The 20,453-nt window shown below is 49.7% G+C and overlaps 1 protein-coding gene across 2 annotated transcripts in view; it reads left to right on the top strand.

Annotated features, from left to right (window-relative positions):
- EPHA8 (EPH receptor A8) overlaps positions 1–20,453 on the top strand; it is a 103,337-nt gene that overhangs the window by 14,341 nt on the left and 68,543 nt on the right. The window contains exon 2 of one of the 2 annotated variants that reach the window (XM_054008824.1): positions 4,426–5,089. In XM_054008824.1, the coding sequence (XP_053864799.1) occupies positions 4,426–5,089 (664 nt within the window). Of the gene's footprint in view, positions 1–4,425; positions 5,090–20,453 lie in introns of those variants that run through there. The other variant, XM_054008825.1, reaches the window with a different exon arrangement.

The raw sequence follows: 20,453 nt of genomic DNA on the forward strand, positions 1-20,453 counted from the left end.
GCACCACTTTGGTGCGCTCTGCAATTCCCTGTGGTGCAGTGTAGAAAAGTTGGCTGCCCTGGCTGGGGGCGCAGGCTAATGCTCATTGGCTGCTGACCCAATCGCTCTGTGCAGCTCCAGTGCTGTTTCGCAGTGTGTCCACTCCCACTGGAGCTGGGCTAACTCGAGGGGGGTTAACCTGAATGCAGATAACTCAAGTGAACCCTGCCGTGAAGACAAAGGCAGGCTGCTCAGCTGTCAGATGTTCGTTTGTTACATTTCACTCCAAGTCCCCAAATGTGCTGAAGATGGAATCCCTACAATTCGGGGTAGCCAGAGGCAGGGGTCCTGCGCCCACTGGGTACGTTGAGGTAGGCGTACCAGAGCTAGCGTTAATCTAGCCTGGGTAACAATAGCAGTGAAGCTGCGCTGGCATGGACCCTGCTCAGGCCAGCAAGCTGATGAGCTTGTGCGGGGGCAGCTAGCCTGTACCTCTTCACTGCTACCTGGTTACCTAGGTAGGTAGATGAAAGCTAGCAGGGTATGGCTCCCTGTTTTACAATCACACCATAAACTGCTGGGTAGACATACCCATTCTCTCTGGTCCTGCACAGTGCTAGGGTCGGAAAGCGGTCCTACCGAGCTGACACATGGCCTTTCTGAATGCCATCCTGGGCATATTGCTAACATGCCTGTCACGTGGTGTCTGTGGAGTGGATGCACAAGATGCCTCAATGCAGCTTTCTAATTTTGGAGATGATTTTTATAGTAAGCAGAAGTTCATTTTTCCAGAGCGAGTGACTAACTTTTCAATTATGCACCAGCATATTTCAATATCCCCTTTGAACTCATTGTCCTTGAGGCCTAATGAATGCAACACACGGGGAGTTCCTCTCTTTTCCAGGCAGGTCTGAGCTCTGGGACAGCAATAGAAAGTTAGGAGACTTTTCCAGAAGTGAGTGCATTTTGGAAGTTGCAGGTCTCCTAAATGGCAGGTCCCATCCACCTTCAACCTTGTAAGATGCAAAGAGATTCTCCTCTAGCAGGAGACTAGAGATACAAAATTTCTGCCAGAAAGGAGGTTTGTTTTTGCTGGAGTTAGAGGCAGGAGGAAGCGAGAACTATGGGCTCGTTGTTTCAAATCCACAAAACTATCCCAATGTCATTTCTTCCCTGCTAACCATGTGCTCACGGATGCGCTGCAGAAGGAGCCAGTGTGACAGGAGCCAACGGGCTTGAGGTCAGCAGGGCTAGACAGCATACTATGGGGTTTGGCAGAGCCGAGCCGAGAGTTCTCAGCTCTAAGTGGCTCCGCACTTCCAGGGACCAGCATGTCCTGCAGCCTGGGAAAGCAGGGCCCCTGCGGCTGCTTCCAGCATCTGGGGGCGATCAGGCCATTTCGATGGGCTTGGTGTCTGGTTTAAAGGAAAGACCTTGAGCTGAAGTGGGTTGGTGGCAGAGGCCTTGCGGGCAGGGAGAGGCACACATGGATTCAGGGGTCGGATTCTGAAACACAAGTGACATTTCTAAGGGCTTGGTTCAGATCTGAAAAATCTTTGCTAGTGAAACGTGCTTGCACCATGTGTGTCATATTGCCCACTAGCGGCTCCTCCACATACAGGATAACAGCCTACTACTACTGCTACTCTAGTACTCCTTGGACTTTAGTAGCTGAGGTCTCTGCTATGGATCTGAAGGTCCTGGGTTCAAACACCGCTGCTGAAACACAGGGTGGGGGAGTGTTGTAGTAGTAAAGCCCAGGGGTCATTCCTAGCCCTTGTGCAGCATGTCGCTACGTGAGCAATGCAGGATGAGGTGTGCGGAGGGGTTCCCTGGCAAGCAGCGTGACACTGCGTGATCCGTTGGCCTGCCACTCCCTCATGTTTGCAGTGCGGGTGTGAAGTCGGTGGGATTACCCTGGTGGGTGCACAGTGGAATGAGGTCCATGCTCTCTCTCAGCTGTTGTTGGCATTGTGTCCGTAATGAGCTGTGATTCATCACTGGAATGGGAAACAAGGTTTGTGTCCGGTTAGAGCAGAGCTGTGGGTTTATTTCTGGGTTCTTGCAGAGCTCCTGACAAGATTGGTTTTCCTGCTCTGCATATCTCCGTCGCGGCTGTGATTGGCCATGGTAGGGCAGCGTCGGCAGATCGTGCTCCGTGGCTGGGCGCAAAGCAAGGGTGCATGCCAGCAGGAATAACCAAGCGCCAGGCTCCCACCTACAGCCCCAGTCCCATGTGTCCGTGGTGCTTGGGCAGATCTGCCAGACGCACCAGTGTCCTGACAGAGTCCAGGCCTCCCGTAGCAGGCAAGGCGTGAGCAAGGGCCATGGCTGAGCCTGGGGCCTGCCCCCAGTATCACGCTGCATGTCACGCTCTGGTGGGTCATGTGAAGGGCAAGTACAGCGTCCAGGGCAGGGGTGGCATCATTCCAAAGCTCCAGCCCTCTCCCAGCAGGGTCTGAGCCCTTTTCTGGCTCCCTCCTGCCCTCCCACCCTTCCCCACACAGACACACGGGATCCCTGCCTTTGGGGGATTGGGTCCTGTGATGAACTGGGACTGTTCTTACTGTGGTCTTTAAATGCTGACAGGGGAGTGTGGCTAGGATAGTCTGCATTGGGGGATGGGAGACTGACCGAGGGAGAATACCTGAGCATGTAACATGAGAACCCAGGAAGGGGTTAGAGGCCAGGTGACACCTTTGCCCGGGAAACTGAACAAAGGCTGTGGGAGGGGTCGCTGAAGGAGAGTTTTGAGGAGCTGGCTGGTGGAAAGACTGGGAAGCAGACAGGGCTCTGACCTCCCAAGGGGGCTGTGGGGCCCCGAGACCCCAAGATGGACCTAACTGGGGGGGGATCCTGTTGTCTGTGCCTGCAAGACCTGTCTTGGACTGTTTTCCTGTCGTCTAAATAAACCTTCTGCTTTACTGGCTGGCTGAGAGTCATGGTGAATCGCAGGAAGCCAGGGGTGCAGGGCCTTGTGTCCCCCCACACGCCGTGACAGGCCCTTCAGCCCATTGGCTGGGCCCCACTGCTGCACCCTGTGGGGCTTCCGCTTGGGTGGCACCGTGGCATGCGCTGGGACGTCCCTGGGCTGGGGAGAGGGACTAGGGCTCAGGACCAGGGAAGGCAAAAGAATGGGGCTAGTCTGGGTGGAAGGAGAGAGAGGGGAGGAGGACAAGAGAGGGAGGTGGCAAAGCAGGAGACCTGGTAAGTTTGGAGGAGCCCTGGACCAGGCCTCTATGTCCTGGAAAGCCAGGTAAAAGCTCCGCTTGCTCAGGGGTCCTGCGCCCCACACCTCGGTGTTGAGCTTGAGCCGCCTGTCCCCCAGGTCTAGCCGGTGAAGCTCTCGTCAGCTGTATTCAGAGTAGTGCTGATGGCTGAGTCTGGGGGATGACTGGTCGGGGAAGCCACCCAAGGAGCAGTGTGCAAGGAAGATACGGGAGAGCCCCAAGGCACCTCTCCGGTGAGGCTGTCACATTGCAGCCGAAGTGTTTGCTAAATGCCAGCAGGACATCTTGTGCTGCCCCTCAGTCTAGGGCCTCTACTAGGCACAGCAAACAAATCTCAGAGAGGGAGGCTTGAGCAGGGATTATTACTACAGATTTCTTGGAGCCCAAACCTTTGTTTTATGCCAAGACCTGGCCCCTTCTGCTGGCTCTGGCTGACTTCTGGAACCCCCTCCAAAAAAAGCAACCTGCAATATGCTCTCGTTAGGGAGGGGAAAAGACAGGGTCGGAGATTGGCCAGAGGCCCCATGTGCCAGCTCCCGGTGCCAGGGACAGGAAGGAAGCTGGGACGGGTGTGTTGGCAGGGAGAGGAGCTTGGCTAATCGATGCAAGAATGCACTTTCCAGTCCCGATGTCACAGTACTCTGCAGGAAAGGTAGCTCGTGCGTTGCTCATTTTTTGCTCTTTGTTGTTTGTCATTCAACAGTCACCTCTTTAAAATGTTTGTCATTCAGTCAGGGAGCAGAAGCTGGGACTGAAGGGACTAAACACATGCCGTTAATAACAGTGTCCAGCTGCAGTGGACAGTTTGTGAGCTTCCCAGAACCTGAGATCTGCTCCCAGGAACTCTGGCCAATCCTCACAAACAGGGAACATGCCCATGGAAATCAGGGTGGGTTCGCCAACAGTTTGCAAACAGCAAAAAAGGCTCAAGGAAAGGGGGATTTGTCAGAAGCACTCAAGGGATTTAGGAGCAGAAATCCCAATGGCTTTAAATGGGGCTTGTGCACCTAAATCCCATAGACCCACAAAGTTCCGCCCTAAATTCATAATCAGCTTTATTCACAACAGATAATTCATCCAGCTGCAGTTCTGACCGTTCTGTTGAGGGGGGATGAAGTGCATGTTCACACTCACACCTCTGCCGCCGTCTGAGGGCTGATATCAGTGAATGGCTGACGTGCGTGTTCGTTCTAACCTCTCCCCCTCTGTCCCGCAGTGGGATTCGATCAATGAAATGGATGAATTTTTCAGCCCTATCCACACCTACCAGGTCTGTAATGTCATGACCCCGAACCAGAACAACTGGCTGCGCAGCAATTGGGTCCAACGGGACGGTGCCCGTCGGGTTTATGCTGAGATCAAGTTCACCTTGCGGGACTGTAACAGTATGCCAGGGGTGCTGGGCACCTGCAAGGAGACGTTCAACCTCTACTACCTGGAGTCTGACCGGGACCTGGGCACCAGCACCCGGGAGAGCCAGTTTGTGAAGATCGATACCATAGCAGCCGACGAGAGCTTCACCAGCGTAGACCTGGGGGTCAGGCGGCTCAAGCTCAACACCGAGGTGCGGGGCGTGGGACCCCTGAGCAAGCGGGGCTTTTACCTGGCTTTCCAGGACATCGGGGCCTGCATTGCCATCGTCTCCGTCCGGGTATACTACAAGAAGTGCCCCGCGATGGTCAGGAACCTGGCGTCCTTCTCCAAGGTGGTGACCGGGGCGGACTCCTCCTCCTTGGTGGAGGTGCGGGGCGAGTGTGTGAGGCACTCTGAGGAGAGAGACACCCCCAAAATGTACTGCAGTGCGGAGGGGGAATGGCTGGTACCCATTGGGAAATGTGTGTGCAGCGCCGGCTACCAAGAGCAGAGGGATTCCTGTGTGGGTAAGTCGCTCTTTACCTCCGGATTAGCTCTTAAAGGGGGCCAAGACACCAACAGGTCAGAATGGGCCCTACCATATAGGGGTTGCACAATGAACTCTCACAGCAGAAATGGTCCCGTGAACATTCTTGTAAATTCCAGTGGGTAAGGGGGGGATTTTATTTATTTTATTTGGTCTTTTATTAACAAGTTGACATTCCCCTGCAGTAGGGTGACCAGACAGCAAATGTGAAAAATCGGGACGGGGGGTGGAGGGTAATAGGAGCCTATATAAGAAACACCCTCAGATATCAGGACTGTCCCTATAAAATCAGGACATTTGGACACCCTACCCTGCAGCCTTTGCAATCCAGACATTGCAGCACTGTGCCAGGGCACAGGAACCCGACAGTGACATTGGCTGGAAACTGACCAAACGGAAGGGAAACGTCCTGGTCTGTTTTCCTCTCCGAGCTGAGGCGAACCAGCAGTGTGAACGGCTGAGTGTGTGAGCGGGTCGGAAAGCCGGGGGGGGTTATCCCCATCAGTGTTATTGGTGACCCAGGCAAGGAAACCTGCTTTGTAGAAAGCTACGACTTGTCCCTCCAGCAGCTGAGAACTGCTCCGTGCACTCGCTGGTAGCAGCTCATGGCCAGAGAGAAGAGCCCCCCGCACACCTACGCGCTGCGTCTCTCGCTTCTCTTTGGCAGGGAGTTGACAGCAAAGCGAACAAAAGAGAGACACTGAGATGTATAAAACAAGGTTATCCCCTTAATCCCATCACCAACCAGAGCTGCCCCTGCAGCCCCCAGGGGTGTAGAGGAGACTTCCCTAAGAGCCCCCTGCCCCCAGAAGGGGTTCATGCTGCCAACTGTATAAACTGTGATAAGGAGCTCTCCTAGCCGGCTGTGCGGCTGGCATGGTGCTTCGTGTGTACAGAACTCCATGCGCTGGGCTCCCTGGGAGGCCCCTCTCTGCAGATTTGTTTGCTTTTGGTTTCTTCATGCGAGGTTTTTAGAGGAGCAGAGCTTCGACTCTGCAAACAGGGACACCGGGCTTTGTTTGAATTTAGGGGCTAGGCAAGCGGTGTCGTTCATCTTACAAGACTTGACGCAAGGTTAGAACTTTCAAAGTCACATTGGAAAAAACCCAGGCTCTGGTGAGACCATTATCTGTCCCGGGGAGTCCAGAGTTCTGCGGAGGTGGGAGAACAGGAAGAATAAGAGCTAATTTCTTAAATTCCTCCTCTCCTCCTGTCTTTGATTTTAGTAAAAACAACGAGGAGTCCTTGTGGCACATTAGAGACTGACACATTTATTTGGGCACAAGCTTTCGTGGGCTAAAACCCACTGCATCAGATGCATGGAGTGGAAAATACAGTAGCAGGTATATATACACAGCACATGAAAAGATGGGCGTTGCCTTACCAAGTGGGGGGTCAGTGATAACGAGGCCAATTCAATTAAGGTGGAAGTGGGCTATTCTCAACAGTTGACAAGAAGGGGTGAATACCAAGGGAGGAAAAATCACGTTTGTAGTGCTAATGAGGCCAACGTAATCAAGGTGGCCCGTTTCAAACAGTTGACAAGAAGGGGTGAGTATCAGGAGGGGGGAATTAGTTTTTGTAGTGACCCAGCCACTCCCAGCCTTTATTCAGGCCTAATTTGATGGTGTCCAGTTTGCAAATTGATTCCAGTTCTGCAGTTTCTCGTTGGAGTCTGTTTTTGAAGGGTTTTTTTGTTAGCCTGGGATACAAGATCGTTGGCTTAACCCTTTCTCGGGTGTCTCGGGGGAGTTATTGCAGCTAGTGAAGGATTTCTGGTGCTACAGCGTGTGTAAAGGGGCAGAAGGTCACCTTCGGCTAGGTAACTTCTAACTAACCCTGCTGTTCTTCTCGGAAGTCCATTGTGCAGACCCAGTGTCAGATCCTCCACCCCAGGTGCCCGGGCCCTCAGACAGACCTCTGCCAGGCAATAGCCGTAACAAATCTTTATTTATCTTGGCAGAGCAAAGAGATTAGCGTCATTAGAGCCTCCCTTTCCCCCTAAATCTGTGGTGCTGTGGGCTGCTCTTCTCCTGCAGCTGCCTGGTGGCTCTCCACAGCTGAGCCCGAGTAGTGGCTGGCCCGTGCTTCCTGCAGCAAGCCTAGAGGAATGCTGTGATTGTGTCCAAAGTTCCTTGCCTCCTCTGGCCTCTTGTGTCTGCCATGTACCCTGCAGGGCTGTGTGGTGAGCTGCAACATGTATGCTATGTGTGTGAGTAGATACAGCTGGGAGGGATCCCCAGGGTGCAACCTGGAACTGCAGCTACGGAAGGGGGCTTTCTGGGGTGGTGGGAATCCATCCCCACAAGAGGCTGCAGCTGGGCTGATGGCAGAATTCTTCCATTGACCGAGGAGTGCCCACACCAGGGCTTAGATCTGTTGTACTACATCCTGCAGGGGTGCGAATCTACATGTTAGGTGTAGACTGGGCCTCGGAACACTGATAATTAGAGCTGAGGCGGCTTCTAGCTTCGTGTGCCAAGGTTATAAACATGTCACATCTATAGATGTCAGAGCCAGGTATTAGTTCTGCACTGCCTTTATGGCTCCCTTCGCGCCCCCTGGAGAGCTCAAAGGGAACGGGAATCTCTTTCTTGCAAGCTGCTCTCATGAATAGGAATTGACAGCACTCTCCACTTCTCCTACCCCGGGCTGTCTCGGCCTCTCTGCCGGCGCAGAGCTGGAGGAGCTGTTCTTTAGGAAAAGCTTCCCCCTTTCCCAGTTAGCAAATCCGTCGTGAGCCCATTAAGTTCTTCCAAGCAGGGAGTGTCTGTGTTTGGTCTGTGCGGCAGAGTTGTATACAAAACGAGAATGATCCCGATGTCGTTTTTATTCGCTAAACGTCGTGGGCGGATTCTGTTCAGCCTGTGAGCGTTTTGCTCTGACTAGTCGCTCTTGGCTGCCTGGAGCAGGCTGACACGCTTTAGCCAGGGCACTACGGAATCGTAATGAACATGTTGCTGAAATACATTACACATGGGGATTCAAAAAACCCTGGGCCAGGCTCTCTGCTGGGCCAACTCCATTGAAGCCCCCAGAGTCTGAACATACCAAAGGAACAGAATTCAGTGCTTCTGGCCACAGCTCAGTTGTGCTCTTCCACTACCGCCGTCCAGGGCCCGAATTCCATCCTGACCCTGCTCGCCAGAGGAAGTTTTGCTGTTGGACGTTTCTCTCTTAGGAGCTGACCCATCATCATCATGAATGTTAATTGGTATTAGCGGCAGCGCCCAGTGCATGCTGGGCACTTCCAAACACCGACGTGCGATGCTCAGAGAAACCCACAATCTAACGACAGATGTTTGAGGAAAGGGAATGGGAGTAAGAATTGGCCAATTGGATGCAATGTATACACAGTTGGCTGGATTCTCTGGCAGCGGCACACTACACAGCAGGGGGGCTGGAACTAAGGGGGTTAGGGGGGCTGCCGCACCCCCTGGTTTAAAGTGGTTTCCATCATATGCAGGGTTTATAGTTTCATTCAATGACTCTCAGCCCCCCACTGTACAAACGCCCCTGTTGCAGAGGGATAACGAGGAAGGGCTGGCGGACCAGCCCAGACTGGTGGTAGCATGTGCGATGGGCCGGAGAGGGAGCCTGGCTGGAGCACTGGCGGAGTGGAAGGGGCAGGGGGGACAACGACAAGGGAGGATGGTGGTAGCGCGGGGGGGAGCAGTGCTCAGCCTCGAAGTGGCAGGTGGGGCGCCATGGAGGGGAGTGACCAGATCACCTCGCCCTGCTGGAGGAACCCACTCCCCGAGACGCTGGCAGAGTTGGTTTTCCTCTGCCGCAGGGACTGGGGCTGGGGGCTGCAGGCCTCACCTCTGGCTCTTGCCCAACACCCTGCTGGTGTCAGCTGAGGCTCTGAATTATTTTCAACACAAAGGGGAAGTGGGGTGGGACAGTAAAAACCGGCTCCCTCCCCAGGGACGAACCCGGGGAGAGCGGGAGCTGCAGCCTCAGGGTTCTGCGGGAGGGGAAGAACATAGCACCCTGCTGGCGTGGACCAGGCCCCCGCTGCCGGCCGTGGTAAAGCTCCCATTGACTTCAGGGGGGCAGGGCAGGTATGCAGCAGCAAGAGGCATTCGGTGATTCCCTCCAATGAGAGGGCAGATGTGGGTCTTGGCGGCTGTCAGCAGTGTACAGAAGTGCCCGCAGCAAACAGGCCAGATTAACATGAATGACCTCAGAGACAGAGGCCAAGTCTGGGCGGAGGCCCAGGCTAAAGGGACCCCAAAAGGTGAATGCAGAGGGTAGGAGGGAATGGTACGTATGAAGTAGCGTGCTGGGTGCCCATCTGCCTCATCCCACACCTGGGCTTGAGGTTCATCGGTCCCCAGCTCCGTGGCTCCAGCCTCCCATCCCCTGGTACTGACAGGCTCAGGAATGCTTTGGCCATGATCCGTTTTCCGGACCCGTCTTCCATCACTCTGGCAGGTACTTAGACAAACGGGGGTGGGGGAAAGCACTCCACTCTTCAAACATCTTTAGCTTTGACAAATAAGGCGTCCGCCTGTGAAAGGCGAAAGGAAATTAATCCGGAATCACATTTTAAACACTGCTGTAAAGGCAAAGGATCTCGTCTTTCATTTCTTCTCCCAGCCAAACCGGAATTTCCCTGATATTTATAGAAAGATGATTAGGCCTCCGCAGAGTGATTTATATCATCTCGGCCCAATGGCAGAGAATGAAAAATCGCTGGGGCGCCAGCCGCTGGGATCTTGTTCTTGTCCGCCTGACAATTAAAACGGCTAATTTCCAATTTCAACAGATCCACTCAGGTTATAAATCTTTCCGGAAAGGCCCTTTTCACTATGAAAAATGAACTCTGCATGTATCCAGCATGCAATCTGTATCCGTTTGCTTGTGTGTGTAAATATATTCCCTGAATACACCCTCCCCCAGGCTGACACTGGTAATGGGGTGATTGACTGGCTGAGTCAGTTATTGCCCGTGTTCTTGTTGCACTAATATTGGGATTTGCTACACGTTCGTTACAGCGCTTCCTTATCAGAGTGCCCCTGTAGAGGAGCGGACTCACCCCTGCAGCGCCTCCTGTTGGTGACTTCCGGGAATTAGCTCATTCCAGCTCCAGAGCGCCCTCTGCAGGCCGGTGATTCGCCTGTCCTCTGGCCCCCGTGTCCCTCCCTGGACCCCAGTGCCCTTGTACCTGGGGTGCTGCCCCCTGGCAGTAACCCCATAGTCTTAGGGTCTCCCCTCCCCAGGGAACCCCCACCCACTATCCCCACCAGTCACCAACTAGCCCCACGCCCTGGGGCAGACTGCAGTATCAGCCACTCATCACTGGCAAGGAGGGTTTGGACCTGCTGCCTTGGCCTACCCCTGGGCTACCCTCTGCAACCCCCAGTACCCCTTGCCTTCTGCTAGGCCGCAGCCTGGGCTTTCCTAGCTGGAGCCCCTCAGCCCTGCTCCACTCAGGTACCCTGTCTCTAACTTCCTGCAGCCAGGCCCTTCTCCCTCTACAGCTAGAGAGAGACCTCTGAGCTCCTGGCTCCCAGCCTTTATATACTGGCCAGCTGTGGCCTGATTGGGGTGTGGCCCAGCTGCAGCCACTTCCCCAGTCAGCCCAGCTTTTACCCCTGCAGCCCTCTTTCAGGGCTGGTTTCAAGCCCTTCAGGGCAGGAGCGGGTGTCCACCCCGGCTACAGCCCCCTTGAGGCCCCGTGTGCTGCAGCAGCCCCTCAATCCCGGTTTCCCATCTGATCTTCCACTGCTCCCCCACCCGCCCTCACCTTCTAGGTTGCAGAGACTCAGCCCTCAGATGAGGTCAGTGACAGGTCTGCCCTCCAGGTGCATTCAAAGTGCACAAGTCTGAAGCAACATAAACAAATTCTTCCCTTAACCCCAGGGAATCTACTAGGCTCCTGCTTTCCTCAGCCCCGGCCTTCTCTCCCACAGTCAGAGCCCCACAGTTGCTCTGTGCTTACTCTCCTCCAGCTGAGCAGGGATCTTCTTTTTAAGGCCCTCCCTGGAAGGCTTTCCCTGTTCCAGGTGTCTTAATTTGGGCTAATTGGGCCTTCCGTAGCCCATTAACCTCTCCCTGCCTTGCACAGCGGTTTGGGGGCCCCATGACGCATTCCTCCACTGTGAGCTGCTGAAGATGGGGGTGGTGGGAAGTAATACTGAACTTGGACCTTTCCATCAGATGTCACCCAAAGGTCCTCAGTGAGTCTGAGCAGATTGCAGCTAGCCGAGTAGCCTTGACAGCTGCACCCCTGAAGTCTGGTTCCCACGCTCATTGTAAGCTGCCACCATCTCCCTGGTTAGAACCGTGCCAGTGCTAAACCAGATGGGGAGAGGGCACAAGACTGAGCCCCCCGACCCACCAGCCTGGGCTCTGTCTTGCACTGTACTGCTGTGGTAAGCTGCAAAGCCCTCTCTAGCCTGCACTTTAAGCAGCATACATACAGGTAGGGACACACCCAGATGCAGTTACATGCAGGCTCTCTGATCAGCCCCTGCATAGGAAGGCTACAGCAAGGGCAATGACCAGCTCCTCAGGTACACACACCCTCTGGACTATAAATCCAAAATTATACTGTCTTGTGCTGCACAGGGAACTGTACAGTGTAAGCTCAAATTTGCCCCCTCCCTCAATGTGGAGAGGAATATGCAATGGCCTTTTGCCCCTGAGTCATGATTCCCACACACCGGTTTAGATAAAGCAATAAATAAGTTTATTAATTATAAAAGATAGAGTTTAAGTGTTTATAAGTGATAGCAAACAGATCAAAGCAGATTATCTAGCAAATAAACAAAAAACAAACTAAACTTAATATACTACTGTGATGGGGCAAGGCCAGATGGCTACAGTAAAGTAGTGAGGAACAGGTATGTTAGCTCCAGGCTAAACAAATCCCTGGTACCATGGTAACCAAATGGCAGTTGCTCCAGGTTAATCAAGACACCTGGGGCCAATTAAGATCCTTCTAGAAGGCAGAGACAGCTAGATTGATTGGGACACCTGAAGCCAATCAAGGGCTGGCTGGAACTAGTTAAAAGCCTCCCAGTTAGTCACTGTGGTGTGGGTGTCAGGAGCTATAGGAGGGAGTTGTGCTGTTGGAGGAATGAAGTAGTATGAATCCATATCAGGTGCAAGGAAGGAGGCCCTGAGGTAATTGTGAAGATACTGAGTGGGGGCTGCTGTGGGGAAGTAACCCAGGGAATTGTACATGCCCTATTTTCAAAAAGTCAGCTTCCATAGCTGCTAAGTTTAGGGTCCCTGGGCTGGAGCCTGGAGTAGAGGGTGGGCCTGGGCTCCCCCCTCCCCTCCCTGATTAATCACTGATACTGGGAGACAACAGACACTGTGTGAGGGAGGGTTGTTTCTCCTCACCTCCCTTGCTGGCTTATGATGAAAATGGCTTAGTAGACTGTGACCCTTCTCTCTAGAGAGAAAAGGGCTATGTGGATGGTCATAGTGAGCCTCTGAGGCTAGCAAAATCTGTCAGGAAATGCAGGACCCCCGGAGTCAAGGACAGAACTTTGTCACGCTACATAGATCAGATATGAACAGCAGATTCTCACTGTAGGCGATGATATGAGAAGGCTGCAGATTCTTAAGGGGAAGCTGCACTTGCTTATAGCTTGGAATCCCCAGGTGTTCCATTCACAGGCTAAAAATCCCTTTAGCTTGGGACCAGCACATCCCCCAGTTCAGTCTTTGTTCCTCAGGTGTTTCCAGGTGTGGTGTTGCAGGAAGAGTGAGGTACCATCATGATGTCATTTCCCCCTTTTATATCTTCTTCCCACTTGCTGGAAAGCTCTTTTGCTGCGACCTGGGTCAAACAGTTCCCATTGCGTAGTGCTATCTCTGAGAGGTTCTATTGCACACAGTTCCTGGGGTAATCCTGGTGCTTGTGTGCATTTCCTCAGTAAACCATTAACATTGTTCGGCCTTTTTACTGTTATACCCGAAAGGCTGCTTGTGGGTGTATTCAACCTCACAACATGTTTCAGTAAAACACACATAGCCAAACTTCATAACTTCACATTTGATGATAGAACATACAAGCCAACAAGATATTAATGTCTAGCAGATCAAGACTTTTAGAATGATACCTCACAAGGCATACTTTATACAAAACATATCCTAATTATATGACAGTGGTGAATAAGCGGGTGCCAGGGTGTCACAATAGCCTTAAAAATATGGCATAGTTTACAAAATATAATGACCCAAAGCAAACCCGAACTCTGGTGTAAACGCTTGATACAAGAAAGCAATTTCCTAGCACTTCCTGATTTCTATTTCTACATCGGTGCCTGGAAAGGCGTGGGGGGCAGTGTGGGATTGTGGGAGAAGTATGTTAACTGGATCTTTCTACTCTAATAAGAACATAAGAACATACTAGTTCTTGAGAAGGACATGGAGTGGCAAGGGGAACAGGGAGGACTCTCTAGATTGCAGGCATCCTCGCACAGAGAGGTGTTACTCCATATCTGTGAAGGTGGCAGAATCTGGCTGGAAGTTACTGGCTTCAGTATCATATTGCAGGAATTGATTTCACTTTCATCCATTCCCATAGTGCTGCTTTTTAATGTCACTGATTCCCCGTGTTATCTGTCTAAGGGACGGGGCAGACAGGAGACCATTTATCATTGCACATACCTCACTTCTATTGCCTTTTACTATTCCCTGTTCCCATACTAACTGGTTAAGTTCTGTTTCATTTACCTTGTATTTAAGTCCACCTCCACTGTGTGCTAATCATTTCTGTTGCCTTTCTCTTGACCTCTCCATTTTCTGGTCTGATGTTTCTCAAGATGAGGAATCCGAAGCTGATCGCAATGTTCAAGGTAACATCGAACCATCCATGTCTAAAATTACCATTCCAATATACCCTCCACTCTTCTCTACCTCCTTCCCAATGCTCACATTTGATTGTCATTTTTTAGCAGCCATTGTGCATGGAAGAGTTCTCTACTGAACTGGCCATGTTGACATTTGCACCAGAACTGTCTCAGGAGAGGTTACTATTAATTCATGCCATGGTACTATGGCCTTGTGGTTTGAAAAGCATTCACTGCACTTCTCTGCATTGCAGCCCACTTGCCGACACGTTGCTGAGGTTTCTGGTTTCATTCAGTCTCTTCACTCTTGCTCCCTTTTGATGATTGTACATATTTTATAGCATAGCATCCTCAGATTTCCCCTCCTGATTTTCACCAAGCAAAATTATCACCGTCTGGCTCAGTATAATCTTATATTTGTTGAACAGGCCATGTTCAGCCATCTTGACTTCATTAGAGATGTGCCCAATTACTCTAGGGCTGCGTGAGGCCCTGGAGCTCTAATATTGCTGTTCTGGCTAAATACCTGCTTGGGTCGAGCTGAATACAAATTTGAATTTCCATCCCCTGGGAAATTTGGATATTTGGGTCGGTTTCATCCCAAATTGGGATGAAGAGTTAAAATATCAACATTTCTCACAGAATGAAAAATTCTGAACATATTTAGATTTGGAACCATCAGAACATTTCATTTCAACTGTTTCTGTAGAAACAAAATGTTCCGCCATCTCCTGAATCGAAATGTCTCTTTTCAGAGCACTGAACCAAACTGAAATGTTTCCTTTTAGTCAGTTTGACATTAAACTGCCTTTGCCTAAGGTGTTGCAATGCCTCCTGGGAGCTGTAGTTTAGCTTCTTCATGCCATCATTCTTCCCGATGAGCCAGATTCCTTGGGTGGACAACATCTCCCATGAGAAATGGCACTCATGTGACTCCCATGATGCACCATATGCTTTAATCAGATAGGATGATGGGGGCATGAAGCACCTGAACTACAACTCCCAAGAGGCACTGCAGCACCCTAGACAGACACAGGTTAATGTCAAACTGACTTAAAAGAAAATGGTTCAGTTCAGCAAGCCAAAATATTTCGAGGGGTTGAACTGACTTGAAACACAATATTCCATTTCAGTTTTCCTGCTGGAAAATAAAAAGTTATGCAAAGTCCAAATATTCCCATGGAAAATGTTGATTTCACAGAAACTATATTTTCTGTCAAAAGACTCTCTCAACAGGAACATTTACAGCCACTCTACTGTTGGGTATTTCCATTCTACTCTTCACTGGATATAGGATTCTTCTCCACTGCCTGTCCTAAACCATGGAGCAGTGTTGATCTCGGTTTGTCTGTTTCTCTGAGGTTTTATACCATGTTCGTCCCCAGGGTAGAGTATGTGAGTGTCACCAGGATAGCTGTTGGTAGTTGCCCTGTTCCACCCCAGAGATGGCTGCAGTCCCTGAATGGGTGAAGTGACGCTGCTCAGCACTGTACAGTCAGGTGGTTCTCTGGAGTCTTAGGGGGTGGAGGTGCCACAGAATTATTTCATTGCCCAGCATCTCACAGTTGTATTAATTATTTCCAGATTATTTGTGCTGCTCCTTATGGGTAGTTTACTCCTTCCCCCATCAGCTAGGTCATTTGCATTTACACAGAGGCTTTTTTGGCTTGCCTCTGGATCCAAAGTGATCAGCAGCTCAGAGAGGGTCTTAAAAGGGACACATTCCACTTCCACCAGTTTTCTTTCTTTTCACTTTCATGTCCTGCTCCAAAACACACACAGATCTGAAAAAGAAAGCACAATCTACTGTGGCTCCTTTTGGAGCCCTAATAGGATTTTAATTAACTACCATGTTTTGTTTGCATTTCTTTTATCCCTTTTCCAATACACACTGCACATGTCCTGGGAAATAGTTTAACCTCCATAACATTATTATAACCCTTATATTAGCCATATTAATTTTACACAAGGTGTAACTGCCTCCCCTGTGCCCACAGAGTTTTTATGCACCCCCACCAAAGCGACAGTCCGATCCCCCAGAGCCACCCCAAGGCTCAATGTTCCCATCATTGCTCCCCTTTTCCTTTTCTTTTTCTTCTGCACACACACACAATTCTATTTTTTTTTTTGCTAACATCCCTTGCACTGTGATTACTCTTTGTTACACAACAGTACCCTGATTACACTCCCATCTTGTACAACCAGAGACAGCCAGGGGCAGCCAAGTTCCAATAGAACCCCCTGACATTCCTTTAGTGATTTTGATCACATTATCCAATAGTTAAATAATTTTGATTAGATTATTCCTCCCCCTGCTGCCTGCCGCAGTCCCCTATAGACCATTTCTGTGGGAAAAGGGCCCATTTCCCCTCAGAATAGCTGTAAAGGCTTCTGGGGACAGAAGCATAGGATAGTAGTAGCCACTCTTCCTGACCCCCTGGTATAATTTAATTACCAAGCTTCCATCCAATGTGACTGCACAGAGTTGCACATACAGTTACATTTATATAACTGGGGTTTATTATTAAACCAAAAACTTGCTTCTTGTAACACCACAACTGTTACCTTTTACCATTTCCACAATGTTTACTTTCCTCCAAACCCTGTATTATGAATTTTTGCAAAAGGTATTTGTAACTTTTCACTTACTTCTTTAAATCACTTACTCCTACATTTAGTTCTTTAAGGTAGTGCACTTTGTTTGTAACAACTTAGCCACCAAGTACAATGGTGGTGATGGGGGACTTCAACTATCCGGATATATGTTGGGAAAAGAACACAGCAGGGCACAGACTATCCAACAAATTCTTGGACTGCATTGCAGACAACTTTTTATTTCAGAAGGTTGAAAAAGCTACTAGGGGGGAAGCTGTTCTAGACTTGATTTTAACAAATAGGGAGGAACTCCTTGAGAATTTGAAAGTAGAAGGCAGCCTGGGTGAAAGTGATCATGAAATCATAGAGTTTGTAATTCTAGGGAAGGGCAGAAGGGAGAACAGCAAAATAGAGACAATGGATTTCAGGAAGGCAGATTTTGATAAGCTCAGAGAGCTGATAAGTAAAGTCCCATGGGAATCAAGACTGAGGGGAAAAACAACTGAGGAGAGTTGGCAGTTTTTCAAAGGGACACTATTAAGGGCCCAAAAGCAAGCTATTCCGCTGAGTAGGAAAGATAGGAAATGTGGCAAAAGACCTCCTTGGCTTAACCACGCGATCTTGCATGATCTAAAAAATAAAAGGAATCATATAAAAAATGGAAACTAGGACAGATTACAAAGGATAAATATAGGCAAACAACACAGGAATGCAGGAGCAAGATTAGAAAGGCAAAGGCACAAAATGAGCTCAAACTGGCTACGGGAATAAAGGGAAACAAGAAGACTTTTTATCAATACATTAGAAGCAAGAGGAAGACCATAGACAGGGTAAGCCCACTGCTTAGTGAAGAGGGAGAAACAGTAACAGGAAACTTGGAAATGTCAGAGATGCTTAATGACTTCTTTGTTTTGGTCTTCACCGAGAAGTCTGAAGGAATGCCTAACATAGTGAATGCTAATAGGAAGGGGATAGGTTTAGCAGATAAAATAAAAAAAGAACAAGTTAAAAATCACTTAGAAAAGTTAGATGCCTGCAAGTCACCAGGGCCTGATGAAATGCATCCTAGAATACTCAAGGAGCTAATAGAGGAGGTATCTGAGCCTCTAGCTATTATCTTTGGAAAATCATGGGAGACGGGAGAGATTCCAGAAGACTGGAAAAGGGCAAATATAGTGCCCATCTATAAAAAGGGAAATAAAAACAACCTAGGAAACTACAGACCAGTTAGTTTAACTTCTGTACCAGGGAAGATAATGGAGCAAGTAATTAAGGAAATCATCTGCAAACACTTGGAAGGTGGTAAGGTGATAGGGAACAGCCAGCATGGATTTGTAAAGAACAAATCATGTCAAACCAATCTGATAGCTTTCTTCGATAGGATAACGAGTCTTGTGGATAAGGGAGAAGCTGTGGATGTGGTATACCTAGACTTTAGTAAGGCATTTGATATGGTCTCGCATGATATTCTTATCGATAAACTAGGCAAATATAGTTTAGATGGGGCTACTATAAGGTGGGTGCATAACTGGCTGGATAACCGTACTCAGAGAGCTGTTATTAATGGTTCCCAATCCTGCTGGAAAGGCATAACGAGTGGGGTTCCGCAGGGGTCTGTTTTGGGACTGGCTCTGTTCAATATCTTCATTAACGACTTAGATATTGGCATAGAAAGTACGCTTATTAAGTTTGCAAATGATACCAAACTGGGAGGGATTGCAACTGCTTTGGAGGACAGGGTCATAATTCAAAATGATCTGGACAAATTGGAGAAATGGTCTGAGTTAAACAGGATGAAGTTTAACAAAGACAAATGCAAAGTGCTCCACTTAGGAAAAAAAATCAGTTTCACACATACAGAATGGGAAGAGACTGTCTAGGAAGGAGTACGGCAGAAAGGGATCTAGGGGTTATAGTGGACCACAAGCTAAATATGAGTCAAAAGTGTGATGCTGTTGCAAAAAAAGCAAACGTGATTCTGGGATGTATTAACAGGTGTGTTGTGAGCAAGACACGAGAAGTCATTCTTCCGCTCTACTCTGATCTGGTTAGGCCTCAGCTGGAGTATTGTGTCCAGTTCTGGGCACTGCATTTCAAGAAAGATGTGGAGAAATTGGAAAGGGTCCAGAGAAGAGCAACAAGAATGATTAAAGGTCTTGAGAACATGACCTATGAAGGAAGACTGAAGGAATTGGGTTTGTTTAGTTTGGAAAAGAGAAGACTGAAAGGGGACATGATAGCAGTTTTCAGGTATCTAAAAGGGTGTCATAAGGAGGAGGGAGAAAACTTGTTCACCTTAGCCTCTAAGGATAGAACAAGAAGCAATGGGCTTAAACTGCTGCAAGGGAGGTCTAGGTGGACATTAGGAAAAAGTTCCTAACTGTCAGGGTGGTTAAACATTGGAATAAATTGCCTAGGGAGGTTGTAGAATCTCCATTTCTGGAGATATTTAAGAGTAGGTTAGATAAATGTCTTTCAGGGATGGTCTAGACAGTATTTGGTCCTGCCATGCGGGCAGGGGACTGGACTCGATGACCTCTCGAGGTCCCTTCCAGTCCTAGAGTCTATGAATCTACAATTATTGCCACACAGCTGCCTTAACCTGTGCTGTCTTTACCTTGAGACTGTTCAAAGGGCAGTAAAACATTTGTCTCCATGGTTGCCCATGGATCTGTTACTCCAAAAATTCCAGTGGAATACAGCAGACCTCTGTCATATTTTGTCTCAAACAAAACAAAACAAAACACAAAACATTTCACATAAGTATCCAAAGTCCCCTCCATTAAAACTTCAGAAAAACCAAAGTGTGGAAAGGCGGGGGGAGAGGAGGGGGAAGAGGTGGAAAGAAACCAATGAAGCCTGTCAGGTCAGTTTACAGTACAGGCTCCCAGCAGCAAATTAAGTAAACGGAGAGAAAGAAGAAGGAAAAGAAGAAAAGGATATAGTTAGCGCTGAACCAAGAGTAGACTACCCAGGTTGGAACAGTTGGGAACCCTTCCCCCCAGGTTCTCAGCCTGGCTCTGGGAGAAGAGTGGGGGTTGTTACCTGCTCCTGGAAACCCTGCCATGTTGAAACCTTTTCTTTTTTTCCTTCACTCCCCCAGGACCAAGTCCCAGCTCCTGTCTCTAAAGGTGGCCTGTTAACTCTGCTTCTGACTCTAAACCCTGTTGTGCCAAATTATCTTTAACCACCCGAACTACTCTACACCCCTTCAGCAGCCCTTGCTGAAACAGCACCAACCTTGAAAGTTTACTGGCAGCTTCCCATAATGCTGCCCTTACTTCAAACCTCTCACAAGTGGACTGAAGTGCCTCCTTTCTCTGGAGGGCATCCAGTCCCCATGGGCAGGGACCTTCTTCCACTACCCAGATACCAAAGGAGGGGGGGCTCCTCAGCCACCCCCCATCCCTCTGGGTCCCCTAACACTTCCTCCATTTCCTTTTTTAATCTCATCCCAGGCCGACCCCTGCACCGGGTATGGGCCCTGGTTCTTCCTTATTCATTTATTCTAAAAATCCTTTACCCTGGCTTGCCAGAACCGGCAACTACCATCACGAGAGTTCGCTATACCCCCTCCAAGCAGCTGTGCGGACTGTTGGGGAGGGGGACTTACAGGCTGCCACTCACCTATCCGATCCGATGCATCCGAGTCACCTGTACCAAGATGTTGGGGGGCTTATTCCTTCACCCTCTCACTTCCCTGGTCCTTCTCGCATGAACAGAGAGCAACAATACCCGAAGTCCAAAGGCGCAAACAATTTGATGTTTATTGGGGTGAACTTCCAGCAAGCATGATTCCAGTTTCCTTCCTCAGTGTCCCCCTTCCCAGCTCTGACACCACAGAGCCATCCCTGTTCCCATTCCCCCCTTAGCAAAACATGATTCCAATTCCCCCACCCCCATTCCCCGTTCCCATTCCCCCCCACACCACTTCCT

This window comes from Malaclemys terrapin, chromosome 19 (assembly GCF_027887155.1).
Source record: "Malaclemys terrapin pileata isolate rMalTer1 chromosome 19, rMalTer1.hap1, whole genome shotgun sequence".
Taxonomy (NCBI): Eukaryota; Metazoa; Chordata; order Testudines; family Emydidae; genus Malaclemys; species Malaclemys terrapin.